We start from the raw sequence: 20,133 nt of genomic DNA on the forward strand, positions 1-20,133 counted from the left end.
GTAATGCAGTGGGGAATTTTTTATAAATAGTTCAAGCCTTCCTCTACAAGATGGCGCTAAAATCTCAATTTTAGTCAAATGGCCCGTAGTCTACTGATGCATAACTGCATCCAATTGTAGTAAGTTAAACTCTAAAACAAAATGCTGTTAGTTTGATGCAGTATGCTTTTGTAACTATTTTAGCATCCATAACATAAAATGTAGAAAAAGTAATCGCATTCCAAGGTACAGGGTCTTCTTTTTAGCTTGCTCCGCAGCACCACTCAGAGCAATGCATCTCTCGGCAAATGAATCACCCTGCTATTGCCTTCCGTGCATGTTCCTCTGACACACCGAGCAAGCCATAAAAAAGACCCTGTACATTTCTCAAGGAAAATGTTTGTATGGTAATGGGTTAAGGTAACCTCAGCATTTGACCGTTGTGAAAACTGAAAACCAAGAAAACCATTATTCCCAGTGCTGCTGACTGTGGGATTCAAACTTATTTCCTGAATGCAAGTCTACTGCTACACGGCTCGTACTGTGCAGCCAGCCTGCTCAGTCACTAGAGATTTACACAGGAATTTGGGACATCTTCAATCATCAGCCTTGTGTGTGTGTGGGAGTATATAACAACTTGTGTAACTGCAATCGAGTTTGGGCAGTACAAATAGTTGCAACTGGGATAGGTGCCAGCACAGTATGGAAAGGAAAACTTTTCCGTTTAAAGATAGGCGCTTCTTAGAAATATTTTTCAGTTTCTCAAGACACTGCAGTCCTTTGCCAAGTACAAATGAACAACCTAAAGGTAGGTAGAGGACACTGGAAGACAGAAAAGTCTTACAGATATGAGTACTAACAAGATATGCAATTCATGAATATCCATGCCCTCACTACACATACAGTATAAAACTAGGCAGTAATCACATTAATTATTTTAAACACTGTCATAACTACTCTTCCCATCTATAATATATGAAGAATAGTCACAAACCTGCCATTATGGTAAACAAAATTAACAAGACTGCAAAACACACAGAACTTTACAAATTACATAACTTCACAGGGATGTTAAGTACAAAAAACTGCTCTAAGACACCAACAATTAATTTATTCTTCCAGAGAGCAGATAGATTACGAACAATGTTGCTCTTCTTTTTAGATATGCAAACAAATCAACTTTTGCACAAAAGCAACAAGACCACGTACATGAAGCTCTGCAATGCAACGAACTATATCAGAAAATACCCTGATGACAGCCATGAACACTAATCACTATACGTACAAATTACACGGGAATTACGAATGTTTTTAACTAAACTTAATTTTATATAGAAAATTTCCAAACAGTTAACACAGCAAATGACTGAAAAATAGAGACATGCTACGATCTATACCAAAATTCCATGGAAACAACCACGTTTGGATGCCTTACCCCAAAACAAGCAAGATTGTTTTAAATGAATCACATACCTCCAATCTGTTGAACATGCAATTCATATATACTGCATATATTTATAACCGTCTATAACAGATCCTTGATAATACTGTGTAGTAACATATTGGTTCAAAACCCATGGGAGAGTATTATCACCAAAAGGAATAGGATTACACATTTTTTCTTTCCCCAACTTACAACGGTAACATAACTGCATCCCACCAAGTCATGCCCCGTAGAAAAGCGTAGAATATAAGTAGCACAAATCTTATCAATACCTGATCCCCTGCACCTATTTCCATCTCTTGCCTGTTGGCATATACACCATCAGCAATGTTTGGGGACTGTTCTTCCATCGCCAAGAGTAGATTGCAAGTTCGGTAGTCAAAGCCTATGAATGTGAGCATAGATCAAGCTGGGTTTCACGAACAATAGGTTTAAATATTATTACCATTTAAAATACAATGTCCAAATATGACAGATTCCCAAAAAATTAGAAGCACTATAACGTTAACACAAAACTGCATCAATAAAATACTGCCGAAGCTTGATATCTCGAACCGCTATTACATGAATTTTCAGGATCTTTAATCGTGGCTATCTGTTCCATTACCCAAAATTCAATAACACCAATTTTTCCGAAAGTTATCTCCCTCTAATAGCTGAAAATATTCTGTAACTCAAATTTTGTAGAATATTAACCGTGCAACACAGCATAAAGGTTCGTGTGTGCCCCCCCCCCCCCAACTGCCCTTCAACGTACTACAGTACATCTTCCTGGCCGACCTCTATGTTTACATAGCAGCTTATCTGTCCACCATTTGTGTGTTGACCCTAGACGATCCTACATACAGAGTCTGTCGAATGTAAATGACAGTGTTTTAACAGCAATTATTACTGTTTAAAACTAAGTGGAAGAAAAGAACCTTAATAGTAAAGAACGCAAACTAATTTGATTTTCGTCCCCAAGGTGCTGACATAAGTATGTTTCATGTTCTACTGTATGCATTCTGCCTTCAACGAGCTGCCATGATAAGTGTTTTAAATTAAATGACAATATTATCTGTATCTCGAATCTTCGATAACTCTAAATAAAATGTAGCTCCTGAGGTGATTCGAGATATCAAGGTTCGACTATACTCAACTTCAGGCAACTAGTTTCAAGTTACCAAGTGCCTGAAATACAATCAAGAAGAGGACTTGTAAACAGTTTGTCATACAGATGTCTGTTACACTGATAAGACCAGCCACTAAGGAGCTTTGTGCAGATTTCACTGGTTTACAGAAAGAAAGACTCGTAAAAGTTCCCTTCAGAACATAATCTGAGGACATTTGTTAAGAATTGTGCTCACCTATAGAAACTTACATGTAAAAAATACTACTATTCAGATGTGGCACTACGTTCATGTTCTATGACCAATAGCCGACATTTATTTACAAAAAACTGCTTCAACCAATCATATACCAGTCCTAATTCTACAATGAAAGGGCTAAAAATGACTGCCCCTGAAAATTACTTCAAATCCTCTACTCGGGGTAGTTGCTACAAAGGTCCAACACCCGAGAAAGACATGCTCAGGACTGATGTTGAATAGCCTGTCTCTGGAGACATCAGCCAGAGAACAACTGGATTACTTCGGGTCTACTCGACATTACTCGGAGTTTAACCCGTGCTACGCCCGCCTATAGACGGGCTGACGCAGCCGGTCCACCAGTGCTACGCCCGTCCATAGACTGTGCGCGAGAATTTTAATTTTTTTTTTACTTTCCCGGTTCACTTTCGAGTGCAAATTTTATCTCCGACACGTTCTGCCATCTGTTGGGCAATATGTAGAACTAACTGATCAGAGATTATAGCTTCGGGAAGTAATTTACAGAGCTTTTTGTAGATGTCAGTGGAGTTCATCTGTGATGTAAACAAACATGGCGGAACAACAATGTAGTTGCTCTTGCAGTGATGTTAATTCGGATCACAGAATCTTTCAGTTATTAATCACAGCGGAAAGCGGTGATGCAGATAATCATTTCAAGGAATTGTTAAGCGATTTTGAAAGTGAGAGGGATAGAGAGAGAGCTAAAAATATTGTATGTGAGAAACACGAGCCTCCTCCTAAACGAAAGAAAAACATGGCGAGTACAAAAGCTATTTTATCGCTAATTTTGTGGCGGATGGATTACTTTTCTTCACCAGAGTATCAGGTAACTGTGAAAGGCTCGGAGGGCCAAGTAGCGTTTGATGACAGCCCGAAAATCATAGATTTTTTGGAAACTTTTGTGCCAGTGGAGTTGGTGCAGATAGTTGAACAAATCGGTATCACAAACAACCAGTAGAAAACTTTAACTATCACCACATTCCAGGTTTGGACAGTATTTTAAAATATCAACTTATATACTTCTTAGAAGTTACATGTATTAATTGCGTACAGATTTTAGGAAATAATATTATTTTGGGGTCTTTACTTTGTATAAAGATAATGCACGTATGGTCAACATAACTGTAATTTTGTTTTCTCTCAAAATAATATTGAACATAAGTGTAGGATTTTCCATTTGCATTTAGATTTATAAACATTTTAAGCTAATCACCCCAGTGATAAGTTAAAAATTGAGGCTTCTACATATTTTTTTTTTTTTTTTTTTTTTTACATACGAATGAAAAAACTCAGCACTGAGGTACCAAACAGTCAACTGGTAACTCAGAACTTGGTTAAGGGTTGTCTCCCACGACAGCCAATTCAATGTCTATAAGTACTCAACATATCTAATGTGGGATTGATAACAGTGTCATCCAGAGTAAAAAAAATTGAATTTGAATTACATTTTCAGCTTTTTCATTACAGAAGAGTACTTAACAAAGTTATCCGAGCATCACACAATGCAAAAAAAAATTCCACACCTCTTTCTGCACTGAAGCCTAATGATTCTAATTATTCCAAAAAAGAAATTTCCTTCAAACTATTTGTGTGTACACACTAAAAATTCTTTCACAGCCTACCATCACACATGTAGCTCTATGAGACTTCAGCTCTGTACGTTATCATAACATGCCAAGTACATCAAAATTTAAATTTATAGTTAATCCTATCACCCACTTCTTAATCTGTCTCCTCGGAATCCACACTGATCGCAAAGAACTGCTGGGAGCAAGAGATCAACAGTTTATAGCTTTGTTTATTCATGGAGTAGCTTTTCATACAATAATGCAGATTTTCAACAGTACTCATAGTTACAGACCAGTTAGACTGTATTAATGAAAAAGTGTTCAAAATAGTGCAAAAACTTACCTTTGGTAGAATCATCATAACCAATGTGTTTAACTGTTTCACGGACCACCTTCTGGTAATCAACATTGGCCTTTGACGTGATCTCCCCACAAAGAAGGATCATTCCAGTCTTTGTTACAGTTTCTAAAAAATAAAAACAATATTTGTTTACTGGTGCTCAGAGCAAAAATTCTCAATGTACAGACCCACAGGGAAATAAACACCCGTTATTCATTTTAAAATGTTACACAATAGGATAAGTACTTCACAAACGTAATGGATTTTCCTCCTTACATTCAAGGAACAAAATGCATATGGTGAATTTAAATTCACTGGAGTAACCCTACAAAAAATTCAAAAAGGAATATTTTTCCTTTCTCTACATTTAACAATCGGTATTTTGGTCATTCAGGCAAGTTTTTTAATGACCAAAATTGAAAGGATCGAGTATCTTCTTTCTTGTCACTAAGTTATATCACTGAATTCAAACAATTTATCACTTTAATAATGCTTTGTTTGCCAGTCTGCACACAGCAGAAATTGGTGTGGCATCCGTTGAACTGCTTTGTTAGGTAATGATTTCATTGCCATGTTTCCAATCAAATATGTCTGTTTGCAATTACACATAAATGGGATGGGCGAATAGCCTTCGTCCTCCCCACCTCTCCCGATGTACAGAATCCAGCTGTAAGATCCACCATATTTCGGAATGAATTTATAAAGCCTGTTGCGGACTAATATTTCAGTACTCGACCGTCACTGAGCAACATTCCAGTCTTTGTACTGGTATTCATGACGGTACTATAACAGTGCCGACAACTATAAGTTTTGTTATTCTTGCATATTTAATCTTTTTTGTGAGTTCTGTGGCGGTAACCAGTCTGTTTACTTTGTTAAGTACGCGGACAAGTAACCTCTTGCATATCAAGATACTATTATTATTAATAGTTGCTGTAATAATTGATAGCTCATAACCAAGGGAATAAACAATATGTATAAACACAAATCAGCCTTAGCTAAGAGACAAATTGCTAAACTTTTGATAGGAAAGAGATAGGGATCAGCTATTACCAAACAGAAGTCTCCACTGAAGAAACCAGAGACAAAATGTTACCGGAATCGGATTGTTCTCGTCAGGAAAGTGTCTCAGCCATGTAAGTTCTGAACCTATAGCCAACAATCATGGCATGACAGAAACTACAATCCCCATAACTTCGACTTGGGAAAAGTTCCACTGTGAAAAACAAAATGCAGGTGAATCATGTTCCATTCTTTGGAGAAGGAGAAGAGACAAGCTTCCACAGTTACCAGTACTTGTACAGAAGCTGCTGAGAAGAAAAACAACATACGGTTCTGGTGACTTAGGTAATAAATCAGGAAGAAAACATCACTTGAACTTTGCTTTAATTTTCCCACCAATTGTAATTTTACATTTAAATCCCATTTTCTCCCATAACATTCCACCAAATGTAACAAAATTTGTATGAAATATGTATCACGGCTATATTAGGAAACCTGCGTATGGAATTTTTGATTGCAGAATTTTTTCAAGTAATAGGGATGAAATCCAAAAGTTTAGAACATAAAAATTACACGAACTTTTGTACGATATAGTTCCTTATAAAAAATTATGTACAGAAAAATCGATATGGAGAGATTTTGAAAGAAGTATTATCTACCTAATTACAAATTTCCATCTACATGTTAATTAAATTTCATGAAAAAATGGAATTAAAAATTTCAAAAAAGAATTTTAAAAATTAATTTGGAAAAACTTAATTGTATACAACAGAAATGTTCATGATATATCTACTTTTATGTAGGCAACATTCCCACAAAGTTTTGTGAAAATACATTATCTCAGTAGTGTCGCCTTAACCCTTTGGCACTCAGCCTATATGCAGGCGTTTGCTCGAAGACACTCAGACTAATTTTTGTGATTTTCCAAAGCAAATTACAAAAATTCAACACGCAAAGAGTTTAACACACATTAAAATAAAATTAATCACACTAATACAGGAAACTATGAGCATTTCAGTAATGAATATACTTTGGACGTATTGTTATTGGTTAAGCCCAAAAAAATTATTAAATTACGAAAATAAATTTTAAAAAATAAATTGTTTTCAATGACAGAAAAATTAGACATTGTTGCGTCTTCTTTACTCTTAGACGTGAATGAAAGAACATTTAATTCTGAATAATTTGATATCAATATGATGTGTGTGCTGCAATTCACTCATGAAGCATTGCACAAAGTTATTCAGTGTACATGTAACGGTCATCGATGTCAGGTCCTCGCGGTCTGATGCATGGTGAGCAGTTACGACCGTGTCACTTCCCACATAAAGGGAATCACTTTCGGCAAAAGAAGGTCATTATTACTGTCTAAATCATCTGAAAATTCAAGGATATCGGCGTCATTCGGCCTTGAATATGGCCTAGCCATCATGATAAAAAGATGACGCAAGCACGTGCAACAACGGAGTTATGAAAAGGAGTAAAATTGTAGTTTACGAAGTACATCGAACACACGATATACCAAAGAAACGAAATAAACTATAAACAAAACTGATAGCAAGATCATAAGCCAATCAAAACAGATCCACGGAGTAACAACTTCAAATAACCACAACATAAACATTCACTGTCAACAGATTTCATTTGTCGAAAATAAAAATATTTTGTAGGGCTGGTGGATATATCTGTTGAGAACGCAAATTCAACGCTTTAAGGTACTGTCACGATCAACTGTTACGATTTAACAGCTATGCAAATGACCAAAATCCGTAAATAAGACAGAGCCGATGTATTGGCGCCGTGAGCACTTTCGCCATAACCTCTCGCGCCGATCTAGTGCGAAAGGGTTAAGGAAGAAAAGTTTACTGAAGAATCCCTACATACAAAGTTCAAAATAGAAAACACACTACACAGAGTAATCCTTTGCAAAATGACTGCATTCAAAATTCTCTTTCATTTTCAAAAAGCTATATTTCTGGCCAGACCCATTTTGTCAAAAATAATCTTTTTCAAGTTGAGATGCTAAAGAGTCACTATTCATCTCGTTTTTCTTAAAATGTAATGATTAAACTTCCTCACCTCTCAGCAGCTTCTTTAAATGTTGGTGGAGGGTAGACTACTACTACTACTACTACTTCTTCATCATCATTGATGTTCAGTTTTCACCACACACTAACTGCTGAAGATCTTGTTCAAGTTCACTGATATCTGTTGACATTTTCAGTGTATAGTACACATCTTCAATTGTGACAATTCCCTGATCTACCAATCACATGTAGTATATCATCACCTTCGCTGACCTTGAGCTCATAGACATTGCCACTGATGACTAAAGTCATCGTCCTGATAAATCCGCTTTATTTTTGAAGCAGTTGCTAACTACAGTGAGAGACTTGTCTCAAGGCAGAAGACATGCACAGAATTACATCCAATACACTGAGGCCCAGTTTCTTCAATTCTAAGTTAAATTTTACTTAAATTTTAACCAACAATTGTTGGTAAGTTAACACTTCGTTTAAAAGTGCCCTGTTTCACAAACGCATTTCCAATATTTGTTACGAAACAATTGTTAAAGACACATTTCCATGAGATTTCTGAACACATTTGGCAGTGATCGTCTTGTTTCTTTACATAAAGTACTCCTAGTGGTGTGTTGAAATAGTATTTCATCACACAGACACATGGTTGACATTATTATAGGTTATGGTTATTGGAGAGCGATAAGACTTAAAACATGTCAAGAGGCAACAAAAGCATTATTATGGTGAATGCGAGACAAATGTTGTTATAGTATTAATTTAAAATTATGCGAGAGTGCTTAAAAAATGAAACAGACCGTTATACCACAACATTTGATATAGCCTATTCTTATCACCAGGAAAATGTGATAATTTATATGTTTGAATGACTTTCGGGCATTCTTTTATTGCGGGGAAAATAACGTAGCCTTATGCTTTGTTAACGTTGCAATGGCAGCAGGAATTCTATGCAGGATTCTACACACTCATTTCTTGCACTCGTGAACATAGTCGCCTGCAATTACATGAAAAGTGTCTCAAGCTTAATATCTAACAAGTAGAGGCCAGACCCTGCAGTCAATCGATTTCCCCGAGCTTCAATGTACCTGTGGGGAGACAGTCAACGGTAACTTGTATATAAGGGTTAAGGTATTACGCTTTCGTTTTCGGAAAGAAAAAAAAGAATCAGACGTCATTACACAGAACCCACTTAGGAAAAAGTGGGGGTGATAGAACACTAAAAGGCGGACAAATTTTACCTAAACATGTCAGGTCTGCAACTTAACTTCTGAAAAATTGATGAATCTGATTCCAATGCAAGGCATGGGTATACTTGGGAGTTACATCACAGCGAAACGGAGTGGTGGCCAAGTGGACACCGTACTTTTCTGGAAACCTCGTAGAGGTGAGTTCGAGCCTCGTCGCAGCTATAATGGTTGTACAAAATCAATTAATATGTCCGCCTCTGTGGTGTAGTGGTTAGTGTGATTAGCTGCCACCCCTGGAGGCCCAGGTTCGATTCCTGGCTCTGCCACAGGGTCCACTCAGCCTGTCAACTGAATAGAGGTGGGTTAGATTCCCACCCCAGCCACCCTGGAAGTGGTTTCCCACCTCTCCTCCAGGCAAATGCCGGCCACTTCCCTCTTCCTTGTCTATCCCTTCCCCTTCCAATCTTCCCATCCCCCCCCAAGGTCCCTGTTCAGCATAACAGGTGAGGCTGCCTGGGCGAGGTACTGGTCATCCTCCTCAGTTGTATCCCCGACCCAGAGTCCGGAGCTCCAGGACACTGACCTTGAGGCGCTAGAGGTGAGATCCCTTGCCGGGTCCTGGGGAAATACCGACTCTGGAGGGTAAAAAATAATGTTATTTGCTTTACGTCCCATTAACTACTCTCTTACAGTTTTCAGAGACGCCGACATGAGAATGGGAGTTCTTTTACGTGCAAGTAAATCGACCAACAAGGTTGACGTATCTGAGCACTTTCAAATACCACCGGACTGAGCCAGAATGGAACCTGCCCAGCTGGAGTCAGAAGGTCAGTGCCTCAAACATCTGAACCACTCAGCCCGGCAGTAAACAGATCAAGAAGAATAAATTAATATCTGAGGGAACGTTATAACAAAAATTACGCAAATTGCAGTACACATCACTTTATACCCAAAATTAATACAGGCCTAAAACGTTCTCAGTTACTGCTGGATCTCTTTCTCTGTATATATATTGAGGTAGAAAATTAAGTTCCACTGCAATTTGATTATTAATTTTATTCACATTTTTACCTTCACATTCCCTGAAATAATGCTTTAATTCGTTTGAAAAAGTATGTTTATGGTGGGACTCGTACTCACGTCTTCGCGGTACGGAGACAAGTACGATGACCACTCGGCCACTGCTCCACTTATCTAGGTTGCAACTCTTCAAGTATATACGTGTTGCATTATAATTGGGGGGTTCATAAATTTTCGGAAATTATGTTTCGGACCTGACAAGTTTAAATAAAATGTGTTTCCACTTAAGTGTTCTATCACCTCTATAGGGTCTGAAGCAGATCCTGCCTCATGATATTTGGCCTCACTGTTGGAAACTCTAACCTATTTTCAATATTGTCTAGTACCTTGTTCATTATAGCTTTGGAAATTAGAAATATTTCTTCTGACAACTCTAAAAGGTCGTTATTCCTTAGTATGGGTCGCCCTTTGCCTTCTTCAGTTGAAAAAGTCTTCACACAGCAGTAAAGCTTCAAACTTATGTCTCCCAAATGCTTCCATTTTGAAATTTTAGCAGCTGTTAAGAGGTTTAACACAGGGCTGCTGCTAGGTTAATCTAACACAAGTATTAACAATTTGTTAGAGTTAACAATTCTTGATGAGACAACTATTTTGTTAAATTATGTGTTAAGTCTCCTTAACAGCAGATTTAACCATTTCCCACAGACTATCTTTGTCTCGCTGTCTGGCAAAACCTAGAGTAATAATTTGCTTGTCAGGTATAGTTGTGGAGTACCTTCACTAAATAATTTATTCTGTAATAACCACTTAAGATAACGCTTTCAAATTTTGTAACAATGGAAAACACACTACAGTTATTCTAAAATGATACAATGAGATCACCGAATTACACGCAGGACCCCCCCGTTCAGAATGATACATCAAGAAGCATCCAATATGGTGCATAATGTTAAACTGCTTGTTCTTTAGGTCAGTCTGAATTGCTGGACCTGATGGGGCACTCTATTTTCTTGGTAATGCAGAGAACGCAGGAATTCACCCTGAATCTCCCAATTTATTTTATGTTCGGGATCAACCTAATGTAGTTATTTAGATGGCAAATCATACTTCCTCTTGGACATACAGATTATAAACAATTTTTCACCGAATGGGACTGGAAGATAAATTGACATTAGTTGGAATATTATGTAATTAAGTAGAGGCTCATAGTCCGAAACAGAATTAACTGGAGAATTAAAACTGATAATTATGTTTTGTACAAGTAGGCCTAATATTTAAAAAAGGGAGATGGTACCTGAATGAACATTTCCTGTCCTGTGCCATATTTTGATTTCCCTCAGATTCATATCCTGTCCCAATTGCTTCCCATACCATTTTTATTATCATACCTACCACCATTCCATTAGTCAACATATTGATCTAATTTGTAACAAATATCCTCCGCACTCAACTGGTTATGAGCAGCCATGTGTTTACATTCAGTCACGTGTCTGTTCAATCTAAGGAAACATAAAAAAGAACACTATTTTAGGATTCCGTGCATGCCAGTTGTATCCAGGAAGCGTAGGGAAATTCACCGGTTCCAGAAAGTTATATGCTCAGCAGACAAATGGCTGAGGAAGTCAGTTTGAAAGTCAAGTACACTTTACTACGAAACATTCGTTGAAAAAAAAAAAAAAAAAAAAAAAAAAAAAAAAAACGGGCTTGATACATTTTGCCACCTCAGCTGGAGATTCCAGATTGTTCATAAATAATCCCCTTATTCAAGGGTTGGCAGCGTGAAGTACTGTTCGTCGGCCTCGTCGGCCAAAAATACGAAGTTTCACATTCATCTAGAGTAGCATTGCTATACGATATCCAATAATGCCTATCATTTTCGTTTAACATCATGATAATATAATTATTGTAGACAAGGTAATCCACCTGATCAATACAATATAAAATTAGTATTAGAATTTACTCCAACCATGGTAATAGATTTTGGCCTACTGATATTAATTAGACCAGCATCAGCAATAAGATATTAAAATACTTAAACTAATTGGCCATACATAGAACAAAAATAGATAGCATAATACTTGAAAATAGTTCTGATCTAATATTCAATATCCACTAAAATAAGTCAGTCTTGGGGATATAACAACACTTGAAAATGTATATTTATTGAAGTATAACAACAGATCATAAGGGTCATCCGGCAATTTATCTATCTTCCATTTCTGATGCCATCGGACAAAGGTAAACAGGTTGATGTGATACCTACTTATTTCTCCAAAACATTCGACTTGTTACAACACGAGGCTTGTTGAAGTTGGATATGAGCCACCATGCCAGTGGCTTAAGTCTAGGAAAAGCTTCTTGAGAGTAACCGAAACACTTGCAGGAACAGCGCAGCAAGCAAGAATTCAAGCATGGCGCATCAGGAGTCAACATATGAGGATCAGTCAAAGGATGACCCCAAAAGAGGTACTCCCTCCTGGCCATGTCACAGATTGGTTGAACTGGAGAGCACTGAATAGACTGCGCCCTGGTGGTACGCGGTGCAGGGCAAATCAGAAGAAATGGGGTTTTGAAGTGGACAATACCTTGTGTGTATGTGGAGAAGAGCAGACCACAGCCCATTTGCTGCAATGTAGTTCATGCCCATTCAGCTGCACAACAGAAGACCTGGTTGAAGCAAAGCCAAATGCACTTGATGTTGCAAGGTTTTGGGCTCACATAGTTTAATGTGGCTCTCCATCACTGAAGTATTTATATTATGTTTTATGCTTTTTCCATATATTTAATTTTAAACTTATGTATGCTTCTGACACTATAGAAATAAATTCCAGTGGCCCGGGGACTGGGTGTCTGTGCTGTCCCCAACATCCCTGCATCTCACACACCACACATAACACTATCCTCCACCACAATAACACGCAGTTACCTATACATGGCAGATGCCGTCCACCCTCATCGGAGGGTCTGCCTTACAAGGGCTGCACTCTGCTACAAATACCCACACAAAATTATTATCAAACTAGTTACATTAGGGGGAAAAAATAAAGCATGAATTCAATTGCATACTATTTCCTGTTCATCTGGATGTGACCCTGTGTTCTCCGGCAATAAACATACTTTAATAGGCAGACCCATCTTTCTCAAAGATTTACTTTCAAGCATGACAAACACGTGTGATCTCGCTACAGGAGGAGGCACAGCACAATGACATGGCAGGAATATGCAGGGAGCAAAATGCCGTAAAAAAAAAAAAAAATTAATCTGCGAAAAGAAAAATTCAAATGACACTTTTGATTTAACGGAGCCTCGGATTTGCGAGACTACTGTAATTATAACAACATTTAACGTTATGCTAATGTTCTCATAATTCCCGTGCATGGATATGATTTTCCGCAGCACCTAGCACAGAGCAAGAGGCTTTGACTATGATTGCAGTAACATCAGCCGGAACATGTGGCAACACAGTGCTTTCACACTTTTGCTCAGCGTCATGTTTTGTGAGCAGTCACGAAATGCATGTTTTAATAGTACTGTAAGGCTACGTTGCTTCCTTCCCAGTCCTATGCCATCGCCACCATAAGACTTGTCTGTGTAATGTAAAACAAATGGCAATCCTTCGGACAAATCACGCGGATAAAGAACCAACCATACCGTCATCAAGTGCTTGCACGAGTGCAACAAAAATGTTAAGGAAAATTCAACTGCTTTTACTACCATTCACATTGTATTTCTGGGAACGGCATCAAAGACCTTTTACAGATCATAAAACACTACGGGCAGGGCAGAAGTTCTCTGAGCTGCTCCTCCAGTGATTCAACAGATCATATTGATGGTGCCTCAGGAGCAAAAATCTACAGATTCCGGAAGTTCCTCAGACACTGCTGGAAGACTATTCAACATGATACTAGCAAAAAAAATTTCCCGCTATGCAAATTACTGAAATACCATTATAATCAGTAGCATCTCTTGTTTATGATCACAGGAGTACATGAACATCCAGATTTCCACGACATTACATTCAATACAGTGGAACATTGATATCTCGAACCACCTCGGGAGCTAACTTTTATTTCGAGCTACCGAGATGTAGAGAATATCATTTTTGAGAACGTATAACACATAAGTGAATCATATGTACCTACGGGCTTATACTATATACATTATTTTTAAGTCTTTAAAAATATACAAACAATATTTTACAGTATCACTTTAATTATAACCCTTATTAAAGTAACTTTTTAGGAGACAGTATACAGTACATAGAGCAGTGAAACAAACAACATACTTCAGTTAACATCTTTGGAAAAAATCCGTTAGTCTCTTCTGTTTGTTACTTTGTTTGATTTTTTCGCATTAATTTATGTTCGATTTCGCAAAAAGAAACGAATTTGTTCCCGTTATTTCGCAAAATAGGGCTAACATCATCGCTTTAATTTCGCTGTAATCATTTCGTAAAATTATTCATAAAATGTTTAATTCGTGAGAGTTGTGAATTATAGTGAAAGATAAATAAATAAATAAAGAGAAACAAAGTTGATAATCATTCAATATGCCTTAAGTACATCTTGATTAGAACCACAATATAGGCATAATCAAGATTAATAACAAATTGCCCTAACACTATGTATGGGCACAGCTGTCACTCTACAGTATATGGCCATACCACTAAGGGATTTTACAATTTTAATTAATATGAAGAGATACTTCTGTCGAATTGAGAAGTCGTTATTCTGTCATCTGTTTCTCTTCATACATGATATATTGGCATACAATTTCAAGTTAGTTATTTTCAATGAATTTCGCTGCATTTTTGCACTTATCAATCATTAGAAGTTTTAGTTTTTCGGATCCCATCATATTAGCCTCCCAGCATCACTGTAAATCTTTCTTTACTTGTTAACTGCTCGTTACAAACCACAGATGCTGTATTGCACAGTTAATTTTGCACAAAATTTGAGTTAAAGAATAGTTTGCTTCGAGAAATCGAGAAATTCCTGTAACTGAATTTCGAGTAATAGAGAAATAAATACACGTGAAGAATAAGACAAATGGCAGGGAAATTTAACACATTGCTGACAGGATGCTCGAGCTTGTTACATACCCTGTGGCCCGGACATTTTTCTACCGAGCATACTAGAGTGCACGATTATAAAATTGTACATAAATATTAAGTCAATATTTTATCTTTAAAGTTGATGGACCTGTCTTTATACAACCATCTTCAGCGTCAATTTCTAATACGTCATCAATGTTTACATCGTTGCCATCAGACACTTGAGTAAGTGAGCACACTTTGTAAATTACGGTGTGTAGGGGCTTGAATATTACTTCCACTATCACATTCAGTTTCCACTAATTTACAATCACTATATCCATTTGAACGATCATCGGCATACAATTCTTCTAAAATATCGCCAGCTAACACTGTATTACACGAGCGCTCCATCTTATTGACTGAACCGGCAGAAAGAAAGTCGTTTTGAAACTAAATCAAAGAATAAAGAAGTGGCAGATATACATCTACAACTTATTCTACTCAATTTGCTAGTCCGAAATAGTTCAATACATGGTCAAGAGCGGTCACAGGGCGACCTAAAATGCCATGAATTAAACAGATTTCTCGGGGCCCATCACCTGTGTTAAGTTACTTCGAGATACTGAAAATTTGAGTAATGGAAGTTCAAGAAATCGAGATTCAACTGTAATTATTTTACAAAAATAACAGTTAAGTATTATTTTGTAGATCTAGTCAATAGTTTTTAACATCCATTTGTACCGTGCAAGCATTCTAATACAGAGCTCCTGACAGACGATCACAAGCCAGCGAGGACTACAAACATTGGCAGTTTGCATAACTGGGATGTGAAGGTAGCAGTTCAGCTTATATGAGAATTCAGAAAACAGATTTTATGTGATCCTGGTCTGCAGAGGTACAAAATGGCATGGCCCCTGAAGAGGGCAGTATTTGTCAGTCACATGCTGACTTGTGAGCAATATTACAAGTTGTCCATTGTCAATGTTTTTCTTTTCAGTTCTTTATTTATACAGCTGAAGAGGACCACTAAGTGGTCGAAACATGTCCTGTAAGTTTTAATTTTATTCAATTTTGCCTGAGGCATTAATAAAGTATCGATTAGGTGGTTATTTATACTTCTTGTGAGCAATAAGCGGTCTCAGGCTCGGCTGGGCTCGTACGTGTCTGCCAGCTAAGCTACACTTGCATTGTGCGACAGCACTACAGAGCTAGGCTGGGCTTGTTACGTCACAAGGGCCACATCAACGCAGCTCGTCTAACATCGCTTGGTTCCCTTTGCACGCTGGGTTACTAGGTTTGTTATACCAGCAGGTTGGCTGAGCAGCCGATTACTGGCGTACTGCGTTCACTAACAATTTGCACCTTTCCCTTCAAAGTTAAACGAAAGAGATATTCGGTATTGTTTTGCAAGTAATGTACTGGTAATAATCAAGATTGACCAGGACAGCGTTCTAGCTCCTCATCTGTCTCTGTGTCCAGGTGCGATTCCCAGAGCTAGATGATGGAACCAAAGCACGTTTTGTATTTTTGGACTGCTGTCTCCAAAATCATCCATAGCTTCTTTGAAAGGTTACAGGATGTAAATTAAGTCATTCATGACTACTTTGTTGACTGCTTCCAGTTTATTTATTTAATGTCAGGAATTTAATTTTTGGTCCGTATTGAATCGAAATTTAACAGGATAAGGTTTCCACCTGTTCAATACAATAAAATAGTACAGATTTTCTTCAGTTACATTGAAAGATCTAATGTCGCAGTCATTACACAATTGCTCTAAAACAGAGTGGTGAGCTTTATTTTTTTGCCTGGTGGGCCAGTTTACTTAATTTCAAACACCTTTTTAAATTGGGCACCTGAATTCCTAAAGCAGCACACTGAGTGGTAAATTCTTTCATGATTTTACAAGACTTCAGAGTATTGGTGAAGATGCAGGTTGAAAGAACTTTTTTTTTTTAAATTTTTTTTTTTATTACCCACTCACTGTAGTGAACCATACCGTCCACATCCATGCACAACAATGCACTGAGTCACGAATGTTTTGTATTATAGAGCAACGAATATCATTGGCCACTCCATAACTTTGCCAGGAAACTGTTGTCCAGTGCGGTAGCACCTCAGTTGTGTTTACTATAGTCATTTCCTACATTAATTCTTGTTCTACCATTTGAAACCCTGTACCTAACAATACTGAAAGGGCATACATACTCAGAGGAGCACCAATTTGAGGATGGAGGTGATTTAATCTATCATTTACTTTACTGTCTGTTTTAGCTAGTGTGAATATCCAACTACTTTGTCCACGAGACACCACTGATGATACTTTGATCATCTTCCTTTAAAGACTGCGGCAATAATTGAACTCGTTCATGCCAGGTGGTATATTTTGGGTTTCTGTATCATCTTCAGACACCTTATACATCGATTCGTAAAGGTTCTGTACCACGGTTCGGAACAGATTCAACACGGCGCAACTTGGAGAGCGTCACAATCAGGCAACGTAGCGCGGCTCTTGACAATGTCGCAGCTGTTACACAGACAATATGGCGTGGCTAAGATGACGTCACAGCGACCCACACAAGGCTGCCAACCTAGAACTAATGACAGGAACGCTATTCTTTTAAAGACCAGGCTGCTAATGAAAAGACCATTGGTCTGGATAGGTTAGGTCTGAGAGACAAAACGATCCCCTGGGCAAAAATAAAAAAATGACGAAAGAGTAAATGACTGAGATCACAATCAGCACATGCCATGACGATTTCAAAATGCCTTTCTTGTTCTTTCACTGAATATAGTAATCCTGTGGCTACAAATCATGCAAACTCTATTGGAGACATGCATTGCCTTCATCAAACCTCACCAAAGCTGATTGCAGCTAGCCAACAGAAACAAAGAAAATGGCAGCCAATCTCCAGTTTCACACCGTCTCAGTTGTAATTCTACTACTTAACTAAAAGTAATGTTTAGGGCAAACAGGATAGTCACAAGTAACCGTCACGAAAGGATCTCTCCTATCAGCTACACTCTGGTATAGAATCACTACACTCGGCGACTTATTTCGCAGTACATGGTTTTCGTTATAAAGCGTGCTCAGGTAAGAGATATCACGAGCCAAACTTAGACTGCATATGTGAATGGTGTGGAGAGCCATAGTAGATATGCTCTACAGTGTAGCAATAGAACCATATAGGTGATTAAATTGAGCACAGAATTATAACAAGCACTCTTGCACATTCTGAGATTTTAAAATTATTATTATCATTATTATTATTATTATTATTGTTGTTACGATGTACAAATTTTGAACCTTTCCTAGATTCATTAATACATGGAAACTGCTCCAAAAACTGTTTCAGAAAAAGTAAATTATATTTCTTCACCATAATGAAAAATCAAATCTTGAATAAAAACACGTTATATTGTAATGATAAATACAATAAATTAAACCAACAGGAAAAATAGCACGGCCCCTATCACATGAACAAATGCTTAATACCACTTTTTGAAAAACAAAACCACATTAATAAGTGATGACAACTGAACTTATTCAAGACACTGATAAACCACCTGAACACTACATTTGTGCAAAGCGATATTCACTTTTAATTTTAAAGCTGCCAAGGATAACAAGACTTCTGGCCACATGGCAGCTCTTGAAACAACATTCTCAAACAACAGGAGTCTCAAAACAGGTGCTATAATCATTAATTTACAATCAGGAAAAAAAAAAAATTAACTTGGGAGGTAGGGGAGCGAGGCTAATGCATAAATCAGTAGAGTTGGGGAGTATTTGTGTCCAAAAGTGAAAAAAAGATTCTTCAGCATTTGTTGTAATAGCTCAACCTAAAATGTTATCATTCCTGATCTACCTTTCCATCTAATATTTTAAGGTGCAACCACACCAAGATATTGTGAACTCTTAATAAACAATGTTCACGAACATTTTTGGATGTCAATAAATAGCATGTTCATTAACTCTTCCTGCATGTTGATAAACAATATTTACTTTTGTGAATAAAACTTTTCATTAACTTTTCGTGTTTTCATTAACATATCGGTTTGCAAATGCACAAGGACGCAATTTGAGCCCGCAAATACGTAGCACAGAATACGATGATGTCTTCTAAAAATTAACTATTAAATCAAAAGCGAAAGTTCTAATATACAGTACCTTTAATTCGGTATGATATTCATTTGGCCGTGTTCTAACGTAGTTTCATTTCCAGCTTCAATTCTCGCTCAATAACCAAACCCCACATAATCGTATATCAAATAATGCTATCCTAACTAGGTTAATCGAAGATTTTCTTTATTTCGTAATTTTGAAAGCCTGCTGCATCATAGAATTAAACAGTTCTGACTTAAGTGTTCTCTCCAAACTTAATTCTACTCGCCTTTCCAATATTTTTCTCAGCCCCAGTTCGGATCTGCCTTTTCTCTAATTGTTCTTACTAAAATACTGAAAGCTGCAGCTCCAAGTATTTTCTTCCTGACCCTACCCACTGTAACCTCACAAACACTTATTTTGGTGTGGACACAATGTTGAAGTTTGTTAACAAAAGTTAATCAACGTATTGAGAAAAGTTTTCATTCAAACTATGGGTATAACTTTCCATCTCGCAGCCCAACATTTATAACATTATAAGGAAGTGAAAATAATGCAAATCTTACTTGGAATTCCTTTTAGAAGAGACATGTGTTCATTGCCATGTCTAGGAACCCACTATTCCGCCCCAAGAAGTACATTTACTTTTATAACCTAATAAAGAGCAGCAGCCGCCATCGTCCATGGCTAAAGTAGCTTCTTGCATTCTCACTGGTGAACGGAATGTGAAGTCATTGCCATCAATGCTGATAAATACATCGTGTTACCACCCTGGCTGAATAAAAACACAAACAAAAAACACCATGTAAAATAACAATGCAGCTTGTAACCGTCCGGACCAGTGGTCTTGTCCAAATCCTATCCTAACCGTCCGAACCAGTCGTGTTTCCGCACGAAACTAGGCGCCTAGGGCCACTTCGCTGCTTCTAACCGTCCAGACCAATCGTCATGTCCACGGCAAGAATCCTAACTGTCCAGACCAATCGCGTTTCCACACGAGACTAGGGGCCTAGGGCCGCTTCGCGGCTTCTAACCGTCCAGACCAATCGT

General features: G+C 37.6%; 1 protein-coding gene across 4 annotated transcripts in view; it reads right to left on the reverse strand.

Moving 5' to 3' along the window:
- LOC136878866 (S-adenosylmethionine synthase) overlaps positions 1-20,133 on the reverse strand; it is a 115,441-nt gene that overhangs the window by 50,481 nt on the left and 44,827 nt on the right. For 3 of the 4 annotated variants that reach the window (XM_067152424.2, XM_067152420.2, XM_067152423.2), the window contains exon 4: positions 4,702-4,824. In XM_067152424.2, coding sequence (XP_067008525.1) covers positions 4,702-4,824 — 123 coding nt within the window. Of the gene's footprint in view, positions 1-1,695; positions 1,809-4,701; positions 4,825-20,133 lie in introns of all 4 variants that reach the window. The other variant, XM_067152422.2, reaches the window with a different exon arrangement.

Source organism: Anabrus simplex, chromosome 8 (genome assembly GCF_040414725.1).
Source record: "Anabrus simplex isolate iqAnaSimp1 chromosome 8, ASM4041472v1, whole genome shotgun sequence".
Classification (NCBI taxonomy): Eukaryota; Metazoa; Arthropoda; class Insecta; order Orthoptera; family Tettigoniidae; genus Anabrus; species Anabrus simplex.